At 34.2% G+C, this 12733-nt stretch overlaps 1 protein-coding gene across 3 annotated transcripts in view; it reads left to right on the top strand.

Moving 5' to 3' along the window:
• Positions 1-12733, top strand: part of ABCD2 (ATP binding cassette subfamily D member 2) — a 113476-nt gene that overhangs the window by 69467 nt on the left and 31276 nt on the right. For 2 of the 3 annotated variants that reach the window (XM_001367263.5, XM_056799010.1), the window contains exon 7: positions 844-989. In XM_001367263.5, coding sequence (XP_001367300.2) covers positions 844-989 — 146 coding nt within the window. Of the gene's footprint in view, positions 1-843; positions 990-8894; positions 8945-12733 lie in introns of all 3 variants that reach the window. The other variant, XR_008912159.1, reaches the window with a different exon arrangement.

Raw genomic sequence — 12733 nt, 5'->3', positions numbered from 1 at the left:
ACATACGCAATTCAATCTGAGTTATACAGGTATTATCATGCAAAACATATTTTGTGTTGTTCATTGTTATAAGAGAATACTCATATAAAATAAAAACCCAACAAATCTAAAATGAAAGATAGTATGCTTTGATCTGCATTCCAACTTCAACAGATCTTTCCTTGGAGGTGGGTAGCATTCTTTGTCATAAGTCCTTCAGAATTGTCCTAGATTGCTGAGATTAGGTAAGTTTTTCATAGTTGGTCATCTCCATAATATTGCTGTTACTGTGTATAATGATTTGGTTCTACCTATGTCACTCTGCATCCATTCATGTAAAGTTTTCCAGCTCTTTCTGAGATCTTCCCCATATAACCAATATGTTTCTAAGTCTTGTTATTTCTGCCTTTAAAATCTTTCTCATATACATCCACTTTTCCCCATCCATTGGTACAGGCTCTCATCACTTCATGCCTGCACTATTGCAGTTGACCTCATATTGCTTCCCACTTAGCTATCCTTCACTTGGCTCTCAGGGATCTCCCTCAAGCACAGGTCATCCCTACTCGGTTAACTCAAGTAGCTCCTTATTACCTTCAGGATCAAATGTAAAATCTTCTATTTGTCATTTAAAACCTTTCAAAATTTGGCCTTCCATTCTAGTCTTCTTATATTTATACTCCATGAACTGTATGATCCAGTGCTGATCCTCGAACATAACCTTACATCTTCTGACTTCTTACCATAAAGTTCTCCAGGCCTGGAATGTTCTCAACTCTAACATGAAATTTAAAACCAACTAAGTTAATACACTGAATAATTTTGTAATTTGATACTTAGATTGCTAACTTTTTTTTTTAACAGGCCCTACATGTCTCTTGGAACTCTTCGAGATCAAGTTATTTACCCTGACTCAGTAGAAGATATGCATGAAAAAGGATATAAAGACCAAGACTTGGAATTCATTCTCCACAATGTCCATCTCTATCACATTGTTCAGAGAGAAGGAGGTAATTTTTTTCTCCTTGGTACATTACATTATTGTCATTCTTATAATATTCTTGTAATATAAGAATTTCAGATACCATTGTCTCTATTTTTAAAAAAGAAAATTATACCCTTGGTTGATTGATTGATTAGGAAAGTAAGCTGTATCAAGTATTTGGCAGGGTTTCTTCTTTGCTTTTGTTCCTTTGCTTTAGAGGAAGAAGTGACCTTTCTAATTACCAGAGTCAGAATCAGAGATTTAGAGATGGGATGGACTTCAGAAGCTGTACTCTTGATCTCTTCTCCTGTCTCTTTCAGCATATACTTCCCCCTTCAAATCATGATCCCATCTTTTTCTTTAGTCATCAGTCTCTCTGAATCTACTATCCTTTACTCTTATTGCCTGTAAACACTCCAGATATGCCATATTCTTAAAAATATTAACACCCTGGGGGCAGCTGGGTAGCTCAGTAGATTGAGAGCCAGCCCTAGAGACGGGAGGTCCTAGGTTCAAATCTGACCTCAGACACTTCCCAGCTGTGTGACCTTGGGCAAGTCACTTGACCCCCATTGCCTAGCCCTTACCACTCTTCTGCCTTGGAGCCAATACTCAGTATTGACTCCAAGATGGAAAGTAAGGGTTTAAAAAAATATAAACACCCCCTCAAACTTTGATATATCTCACCTCCCTTTAACAGTCAAAATTATAGAATAAAATTGTCTATATTCATTGTCTCCATTTCCACCATCACTCATTCCTCAATCACTTGCACTCTGGCTTCTGACTTCATTGCTCAACTGTAATTGCTTTTTCCAATGTCACCAGAGAACTCTTTTTTGCTGAATCCTAAAGTCTTTTCTCAGTCATCCTTGTAGAACTCTCTATAGCATTTGGCACTTTAAGCCATCCCTTCCTCTTAGATGCTCTCTCTTCTCTGGGCTTTCACTGCCCTCTTCTGACTTTCCCTTTACTTGCTATTCCTTCTCAGTCTCCTTTGCTGAATCACTGTACAGGACCCACTCTTAAGTGTGGGTGCACATGAATTGGGGGTGCTCTTAGACCCTCTTTTCCTTCCTCTACATTGGCTTTTGTTAATCTCATGAGTCAAGTTAAAAACTTTATGAAAATAATTCTTTGATATGTATATTACATATTAGTATATTTATATATGGGGGCAGCTCTTGATACAGTAGATACAGCATACTGAATTGAAAAGACCTGAGTTCAAGTTTATCCTCAGACATTTACTAGGCATGTGATTCTGAGCAAGCTGTTGTAAGGATAAAGTGAGATAGTATTTGTAAAATGTTTTGAGAGCCTTCAGGAGCTATGTAAGTATTATCATTATTGTCATCATTGCTATTAATTATTATTATAATACCTTTTCTGTCCCAAGTTCTATCTCCTGCTGCCTACTAGTTACTGGATATTTTGAATTGGGTATTCCAAAAGTTAAAATTCTTAGGAGTCATTTTCCCATGTAAGCATGTATTGAATGTCTTTTGATTTCTCTTTCTTGTTTACCTTTTAAAGCTTCTCTTGAGTTTTTATTTGAGAATCTACTTTTCCATTCAGCTCTGTTCAAAAGACCCCTATTTCATTGAATACCCTTTTTTCTCCAGTTTTGCTGGGTAAGTGATTTGTGGTCAAATTCCTAGTTCCTTTGCCCTCTGGAATTTCATATTCCATAATGTCTGATTCATTAGTGTAAAAGCTGCTAAATCTTGTATTATCCTGACTGTAGCTGTATGGTATTTGAATTGTTTCTTTTGGGCTTCTCAAAATATTTTCTCCTTGACCTGGGAGTTCTGGAATTTGTCTTAAATATTCTTGGGAATTATCCTTTTTGGTATCTCTTTCAAGAGGTGATTGGTGGATTCTTTTAATTTCTGTCTTACCTTCTGGTTCTAGAACATTATGGCAGTTTTCCTTGATAAATTTCTTGAAAGATGATGTCTAAGCTTTTTTTTTATTGTGACTTTCAGTTGTCCAGTAATTCTTAGATTACCTCTCTTGGATTTATTTTACAGGTCAGTTCTTTTTCCAATAAGATATTTCACATTTTCTTCTATTTTTAAATTCTTTTTACTTTGATTGTTTCTTCTTGTCTTATGGAGTCATTAGCTTTCACTTCCTCAATTCTAACTTTTAAGAAATGATTTTCTTGAACGAGCTTTTGTAACTCCTTTTCCATTTGGCCAATTCTACTTTTTAAAGAGTTATTTTCCTCAGTGAATTTTATACTCCCCCACCCCCACCCCAATATGGCCAATTCTGCCTTTTAAAAAGTTCTTTACTTCAGTGCATTTTGTATATCTCTTTTGGCCAATTTGGCCAATTCTTTTTTTTTTTTTTAAACCCTTACCTTCCGTCTTGGAGTCAATACTGTGTATTGGCTCCAAGGCAGAAGAGTGGTAAGGGCTAGGCAATGGGAGTTAAGTGACTTGCCCGGGACCACACAGCTAGGATGTGTTTGAGGCCAAATTTGAACCCAGGACTTTCCATCTCTAGGCCTGGCTCTCAATCCACTGAGCTACCCAGCTGCCCTCTGGCCAATTCTTTTGAAGAAGTTCTTCTCTTTGGATTTTTATACTTCTTTTACTAATTGGCATAGTTTTAAAAAATATTATTTTCTTTAGTATTTTTTGTACCTCTTTTAACATGATGACTTTTTCATGATTTTTCTGTATCACACTCATTTCTTTTCCCAATTTTTCTTCTACTTCTCTTATTTGATTTTTAAAATCCTTTTCGAGCTCCTACATTAATTCTTTTTGTGCTTGAGAGCAATTCATATTTCTCTTGGAGGCTTTAAATGGAGCAGTATTGCCTTTTTTTTCTTTTGAGTTTGTCTTTTGTTCTTTGTCACCAAAATACTTTTTATGTTGAGTTTCTTTTTTTGTTTGATTATTTTCTTGTTTTTTCTTTTCTTTTAATTTAAAAAACTGTTAATGTTGGACTCTCTTCCTATGGTATAGGGAACACTGTTTCAAGCTTCAGATTATTTGTGCAACTGCTTTCAGAGCTAGTTTGGGGATCTATATGCTTTCAGTTCTTTCAAGGTGGTATAATGTAAGGAGAATTATGTTTAGTACTTCTGCCAGTCTGTGCTCTGATCCATGAGTAATTACAAGCCTTCTTTTCTGCCTTAGAACTGTGACTAGGGTCCCCTTTTCTCCTGTGGCCACAAGTGCTGGTATGTGTTAGTGCTTCTTCTTATCCTAAGACTCCAACCTAGGACTAGGGCTTGGATCTGGCTAGGGGAAATGTGCATGGGTCTTGCACCCAGAACTAGAAAAGGAACCCCTGGAATCCCCTTCTAGTTTTTTTCCAATTTAATTAAAATTTTTTTCCATGGTTACATGATTCTTGTTGTCTTCCTCCTCTCTTCCTTCCCCTTTCCCAGAGTTAACAAGCAATTCCAGTGGGCTATACATATATTATCACTCAAATCCTATTTCTATATTCTGTAATCTCCTTCTGAGTAGTTTTTTAACTTCTCTTATCATCTGTGGCTGAGAGCTCCAGAAGTTTTTGCTCCTGATTTAGCTGCTCCAACATCTGCTGCTGCTGTGGAGCCTGCCTTCATATGCTGCTTTGTGTTCCACTTCACCACCAGGGCACTAAATCTTTCGTACAAGCCTTCTAACTCAATTTGGGCTGAAAAATTATTTCTCTTTGTCTATCTGTAGATTATGTCACTTCAGAATTCATTTTGAGGCATCATGTCATAGTTTTTCTAGAGGACAAATTTCATAGAGATCAGGTGGGTTTGTATACCTCCTTTGCTATCTTGACTCCATCACCCATAGAAACAATTTTTGACAATTGTTATCCAACATTTTATGATTCAGATTCTCTCTTTCCCTCCACCTCCTTCTCCAAGGCAGTAAATAGTTTGATAACTCTTCCCCCACCAATTAATAGGGCAAGGAATATGATACCTATTTTAAATATATAAATTCATGCAAAATACATTTCTGCCTTAGTTGGGATAAGGGGAAGTAGAGAGAAATAAAAACAAAGGAAAATATGCTTCAAACCATATTCTGAGTCCATCAAACCTCACTCTGAGGATAGATAGCATTTTTCATCAAGAACTTTTTGTAGCTGTGATGTATCAGAGTAATTAAGACTCCCACAGATGATTATTGCTAAAATAATTGTTACTGTGTAAAATTGCCTCTAGGTTCTGCTCACTTAACTCTGTATCAGTTCACATAAGTCTTCCCAGGTTTTTTCTGAAACACTCCATCATTTTTACAACATAGTAACAGTGATTCAAATATCATAATTTGTTCAGCCATTTCCCAACTGATTGGCATATCCCTTCAGTTTCCAATTCTTTGGCACCACAAAAAGAGCTGCTATAAGTGTTTTTTGTGTATATAGGTCCTTTCTTTTTTCTTTGATCTTTTGAGATATAGATTTAATAGTGCTATAGCTGGATCAAAAGTTTAACCAGGATGATTGGACTGGTTTACAGCTGTACCAACAGTACATTAGTGTACCTATTTCCTACAACCCCTTCAGCATTTTTTTTGTTCCTTTTCTGTCATTTTAGCCAATATGATAGGTATGAGGCAATAATATATAGTTGTTTTCATTTGAATTTCTCTAATTACTTGTGATTTAAAGAAATTTTTTCCATATGATTATTGATAGCTTTGATTTCTTCTCAAAACTTCCTGTTCTTATCCTTTGACCATTTATCATTTGGAGAACGGCTCTTATTTTATGAATTTGGCTCAGTTCTTTATATATTTGAGAACTAAGACATTAAGAGAAACTTGCTCTAAGTGCCTACCACCCTATACTTTCCTACTTTTCTTCTAATTCTAACTGCATTGGTATTGTTTGTGTAAAATCTTTGTAATATTATACAATTAAAATTATCCATTTCATATCCCATGAATTTCTCATTCTCTCTTGTTTGCTCATTAACTCTTTACCTATCCATAGTTCACAGTAATTTTTTCCATGCTCCCCAGTTTGCTTATGATATCACCTTGTAAGTCTAAATTATATACCCATTTTGACCTTATCTTAGTATACACTGTAAGATGTTGATTCATGTCTATTTTTTGCCAGACTATTTTCTAGTGTTGTCAGCAGTTTTTGTCAAATAGTGAGTTCTTGTCACAAGAATCTTTGAGTTTGTCATAGATTAGGTTACAATGCTCATTTAAGTTTGTATATTTATACCTAATATATTCCCTTGATCAATCTCTGTTTCTTGTCCAGGATCAAAATCATTTTGTGATTACTACTTTGTAATATAGTTTGCGATTTGGTGTTGGTTGACCCCTGCCTTCATATCTTTTTTTCATTGAAATTTTTGACTTTTTCTTCTTCCAGATGAATTTTTTTCTATCATTATAAAGTAATTCTTTGGTAGTTTGATTGGTTTTACATTAAATAGGTAGGCACTTTAGGTAATATTATCATTTTAACTTGTGTTGGTTCAATCTACTATGAGTTATTACTATTTCTCCAATTATTTATATTTGTTGTGAAGAGTGTTTTATAATTGTGTTCATATAGCTGTGTCTTGTACGTTTATTGTGAGTGTCTTGGCAGGTAGCTTCCCAAAAGTTTTCTAATGTCTGAAGTTATTTTAAGTGGAATATCTCTTTCTGTGTCTTCATGATAGATTTTGTTGGTAATATATAGAAATGCTGATGATTTACATGGGTTTATTTTATATCTTGCAACTTTGCCAAAGTTGTTCATTGTTCTGACTATTTTTTATTGACTCTTTAGAGTCCCTAACTATACCATTATATCTCCTGCCCAGAATTATAGTTTTGCTTCCTCATTGCCTATTCTTATTCCTTTACTTATTTTTGTCTTATTACTATAGCTAGCATTTTTAGGACTATTTTGAATAATAATGGTGATAATGGATATCCTTGCTTCAACCCTAATCTTATTGAAATGACTTCTAATTTATACTCATTATAGATGCTTGCTTTTGGTTTCATTATTTATTTATAATTCCTTATCTTCTACCTTAGAATCAATACTACATATTGGTTCCAAGGGAGAAGAGTGGTAAGGGCTAGACAATGGGCTTAAGTGCCTTGCCCAAGGTCACACAGCTAGGAAATGTCTGAGGTCATATTTGAACCTAGGACCTCCCATCTCTGGGTCTGGCTCTCAGTCCACTGAGCTACCCAGCAACCCCCTTGTTTTTGGTTTTAAATAGATACTATTTGTCTTAAAAAAAAAAAAAAGCTCTATCTATTCTTATACTTTCTAATGTCTTTCATTGGAATGGGGTCTGATTTTATAAAAATCTTTTTCTTTATCTATTGATATAGTCACATGATTTTTGTTAGTTTTGTTATTCATATGTTCAATAATGCTTATAGTTTTCTTAATATTCAACCAGCTCTGGTATAAATCCTACCTGGTTATTGTGTATTATCTTTATGATATATTAGTATGATTTCATTGCAAGTATTTTATTTGTTTATTGAATCAATATCATTAGGGAAATTGGTATATAAAGTTTTTTTCTCTGTTATTGCTTACTATCTGGCTTAGATATCAAGACCACATTGTGTCATAGAAGGAATTTGGTAGAACTCCTTTTTGCCTATTTCTTTCAAGTAATTTATATGGTGGTGAAATTAGTTTTCCTTTAAATTCTTTAAATATTTGGTAGAATTTACTTGTAATCCATCTGGAGCTGGGAGTTTTTTCTTAGGGAACTCATTTATTGCTTATTCTAAAGTAGAGTATTTTAGTACCTTTCCCAAGGTTACATGGTACATAGTGGCAGAGTCATAACTGTCATAGTTCTTTCTAGAAGCATTTTTTAATAATATTCTATCTTTTGGTAGTAATAAAGATGTTCTTAGCTTGCTACATACATGATAAAATCTCAAAATAAAAGATATTTGTCTTCTTTTAAATCTAATTTATTCTTGTTTGCTTATCGCACTTTAAGAGTTTAATGTATAAGTGAGTCTATTTCTTCACAATATATCACTAGGAGGAAGTTGCAATAAATTCATTTTAGATCCTTGTTTAAGGTTTTATGCAATAAAGAGTGGAACTAAATGAAGTTAATATTCTATCAGTTGAAAAAAACCTAAAAAATGTTAGTGTACAGGGTTGAGAAATTGCAAAAAATTCAGAAAGTTCATACATATCTAAAAATAAAAAGAAACCATTAAATTAGTGGCAGAATTATGGTTTCACAACCCACACATTCATACTATCTAAATTATACCCTATTAAGTTTCAGTAAACTAAAGGACATTTCTATAAGTACCAAGTTCAAGTTTCCTTTAATCCCACTAGTGCCCCAGCCCAAGTGCTTATTCCCAAAGAGAAAAATAAGAGTAATTTCTCAAGCCTGAAATATTTCTCTACTTTTTAATTTTCATGAAAAGTTTATTATTAGAGTTATTTACATAAATCGGCTAATTTTCCTTAGATTCATGAGAGTTGAATCCTTTATATTAAAAAAATTCTTTGAAAAATATGTTATGAGGACAGGTAGGTGACTCAGTGGATTGAACGCCAACCCCAGAAATGGAAGCCTTGGGTTCAATTCTGGCCTCAAATACTTCCTAGTTGTGTGAGCCTTGGCACGTCACTTAACCCCCATTGCCTAGCCCTTACTATAAGCTCTTCTGATCTGGTACCAATACATAATATTAATTCCAATATGGTAGATAAAGTTTTAAAAAATAGTTTAGCAAAAAGGTTTTCAATTTTTTAGTCTTTTCAAGGAGCCATCTTTTAGTTTTATTCATAATTTCTAAATTATTTCTTTCTAATTTATTTCTGCTCTAATTTTTAATATTTCCTTTTGTGCTTCTTTTGGGTTTGCTTATTTTTCAGCTTTCTAATTTTTTAAATGTATATACAGTTCATTAATCCTTTTTTCTATTTTGTTAATATATATTTTTAGGGATATGATTTTCCCCTGAAGACTGCTTTAGCTACATCCCAGAAATTTTGGTATGTTGTTTCATCAATATCAGTTTATTTCACACATTACATTGATTCTATGATTTGTTCTTTGATTTAATCATTATTTCCCATTTAATTGTTAAGTTTCCATTTGAATCTATGTCTTGTTTATAGTCCCTGAACTGATGATCATTTTTATTACTGTATGATTTCCACCTTATTACAATAGTTTGCAATATCACCATGCATCAATACATGGTCAAATTTTGCAAGTTCTGTGGATATGTATATTCTTTATATATATACAAAGAATATGTATATTCTTTAGCAGTACTACTAAGAAGATGCCATAAGGCTTTTGAATCTAGTTCCTCTAGCAATTTGTATCTTTTCTATTTTGCTTATATTTATGTTAGCCTTTCCAAAAATTGAGAGAACTCTGAAATTTTATGTCAGTATTTTATTATTGTCTATATTTTCTTGTAGTTCAGCAAACTTATTCATGCTGGTTCTCTTTCCATGACTCACTATCTCTCCCATCCTAACCCACCCTCCCTGCCCCCAGATTTGGAGTTTTGCTGATTAGTTTTTATTCTTTCTTATACTTATCTAGTTATTTAATCATTCCTCTCTCCCCCCCCCATTTATATAGTCAAATAAGATTCTCCATTTATTAAGCTTAATCTTTAATTTTTTACATATTTTTCCTCCAAAAGATTTCTTTCCCTTGTTCTTTTCATTTTGATCTTCCTATTCTAGCTAATCTAGCCAAGAATTGTGTGGCATTATTCTTTGGTTCATGGTCCTTATTTAATCTTGCTTTAGTCTCTGCATTCTTCAGGGAATTAAAGCTCCTAGAGTACCTTCTAAGCAGTTTCTATGTTATCATCTTGTAGATCTTAGCCCTTTACCCATTTTTCCTATATTGTGCCTTGCTCTTAGAAATACCAATTCCTCCGCAAAGGGGATATTGCCTCATGCTATCTTCCTATGTTTGTTTTCCATGATTATGCAGATTATTATTGACCTTTCCCCCCCTCCTCCACTTCTTTCATTTTTCTCCCATTTCCCTCTCCAGACATATTATGTCTAATTCTTATTGGTGTCTATTATTCTTCAAGGAGTCTCTTTTTCTTAACCCTAACCTTCTGTCTCAGAATCACTACTAAGTCTCCATTCCAAGACAGAAGAACAGGAAGGGCTGGGTAACAGCGGTGACTTCTCCAGGGTCACATAGCTAGGAAGTACCTAAGGTCAGATTTTAACCCAGTACTTTCTATCTCCATGTCAGGCTTTCTATCCATTGAAGTCACCTAGATGAACCTCCTTCAAGGATTTTGATTCCTCTTTTCCTAATGCAGAATGAACAGTCACAGGAAAGCCCAAATCCTTGAAGACCATACTCATTATAAGATTCCCACATCCATTTCTAATATCTCTCTTCTCTCATAGAAGCATTCATAGTGGTACCCCTACCCCCACTAAAACAAGATTGACACTCCCCCACTTTTTTCAATCCTTCATTTTGCCTCCTTATTTATTTTTCTATAGGACCTCTTTTTTCCTCAGGGATTACAGGATTTATTATCTCCTCATTGTTAACCTTTGAATTGGTTGGGGCTCATCACATATTTCCCTCTAACTTATTTTTTCCTTTTGTGTTCCCTCCATTCAGTAATTTAGACCAGCAATAAACCTCGATTCACCTCTAGGCAGAGTATTGTAAGGCTTAATCCATGACATTTTGGTACTATTTCGCTATCCTCATTTCTGCTTCCTCCCTTGTTACCTTATACACTGTATTTGGTTGTTTTCATTTACCTCTTTTTGTTGATTGGTGTGTTTAAGAAACAATTTCTTTAAGTCTGATTTCCTTTTAGAAATGCTTCAAATGAGCCTTTTTTTTAACAACCATATTTTCATTTATCATTAGGTTCAGATTTGCCAGGTAGGTCACTTTGGGCTCTTTATATCTTGGATTGTGGAAGCTGAAATTGCTTTACCTCTTGTGCACTCTCTTTGGAGAGTTTTGAGAGGCCATGAAATTTGGAAAAAATGTCTAATCCTCTCTCTGGGAAACAAGACCCAGAAATCTTGCTCAATATTTTAAACATGGAATACTTCCTTGAAAAATTGAGTGATTAATTGTTTGGAAAGTATTATAGTGCCATAGGTGTTAAAGGGCATAAATATCTCCATAAATTAGGTATACCCCACATTTTTAATTTGAAAATTAACAGAAACACAAACATTTGTAAGGTTACAACACAATATTTATTAAAGTTAAGCCAAGAAAGACTTCTGGAAGTTTTCTGAGAATAACCAAAACCCTTTCAAAAATTACTGCTCTGTTGAAAGTAAGAAATATTATTATTATTATTAACTTTTATTTACTATCTTGGAATCAATACAATATATTGGTTCCAAGGCAGAAGAATGGTAAACATTAGGCAATGGGGATTAAGTGACTTGTCCAGGGTCACACAGCTAGGAGATGTCTGAGACCAGGTTTGAACTTAGGACCTTTCATCTCTAGCCTGACTCTGAATTCACTGAGCAACCTACCTGCCCCTTATTATTACTTAATGTTATTATTTTACAGGCCATCCTCTGAGGAGGAGGAGGAGATATTTTAAAGAGTAGACGTTCTCAAAAGCAAGGAAGTCTTGACCAAATAAAAATTGAAAGCAATGCCTGATTCTAGAAAAGAGTATTCTTGTTTATAAGGCTAAGGCCAAATTTCATATGTCAGTAAAGTATTATTATATGTCTATTTTTGAGATCTTCTCAGAACTGGAACTATGCTTGATAAAAGGGCAAAATAGTAAACATTGGAGAGGATGCAGAACATTTGGGACACTAATACACTAATACACTGTTGGTGGAACTGTGAACTGATCCATCTATTTTGGAGAATAATTTGGAATTATGCCCAGAATGTTATAGAACTCTGTATATACCCTTAGACCTAGAAATACCACTGGTCTGTTTTCCAGTGATTAGGAAAAAAGAAAAGAACCTATATGTTCTAAAGTATTTATTACAGCTCTCTTTGTAGTGCCTATAAATTGAGGGGATGTCCATCAATTGAGGAATGGCTGAATAAGTTGTGGTATATGATTGTGATGGAATACTACTATGCCATAAGAAATGATGAACAGGTTATTTTTTTAAATTAAACCCTTACCTTCCATCTTGGAATCATTACTGTGTATTGGTTCCAAGACAGAAGAGTGGTAAGGGCTAGGCAATGGGGGTCAAGTGACTTGCCCAGGGTCACACAGCTGGGAAGTGTCTGAGGCCAGATTTGACCCTAGGATCTCCTGTCCCTAGGCCTGGCTCTCAATCCACTGAGCCACCTAGCTGCCCCTGAATAGGTTATTTAAAAAATATGGGAAGACTTGAAATTGAAAAAAGCAAAATGATTAGAACCAAGAGAACATTATATACTTCTACAAAAACCATTTTTTTGAAAAACACCCTGTGACTGTCTACCTCCAGAGAAAGGACTGCTAAATAGAAACATTAAAGACATAGATTATATGTATATATATAATATATTCATATATTTTTTTGTCAAATGAGGCCTTCTTTGGAGTAGGGAGGGAAGGGAGGATGATACCTGGGAATTTTTATGTGGCTAACAAACATAAATTAGAAAAAATAATAACTGGAACTCTGTACCACAAGAAAACAGTCCTGGCACCTTTAGATTAGTCTGTCAACAGAAACTTTCCAGCATTGGCAGGTACTATAGTCAAAAAAATGTAGATTATTGGTAGCCTTTTTAAAATAAAGATATTTATTTTTACCAATTACATATAATAACAACAGAAG

The sequence above is a fragment of the Monodelphis domestica genome, chromosome 5, assembly GCF_027887165.1.
Source record: "Monodelphis domestica isolate mMonDom1 chromosome 5, mMonDom1.pri, whole genome shotgun sequence".
Lineage (NCBI taxonomy): Eukaryota > Metazoa > Chordata > Mammalia > Didelphimorphia > Didelphidae > Monodelphis > Monodelphis domestica.
This window is presented reverse-complemented; position numbering and strand designations above follow the sequence as displayed.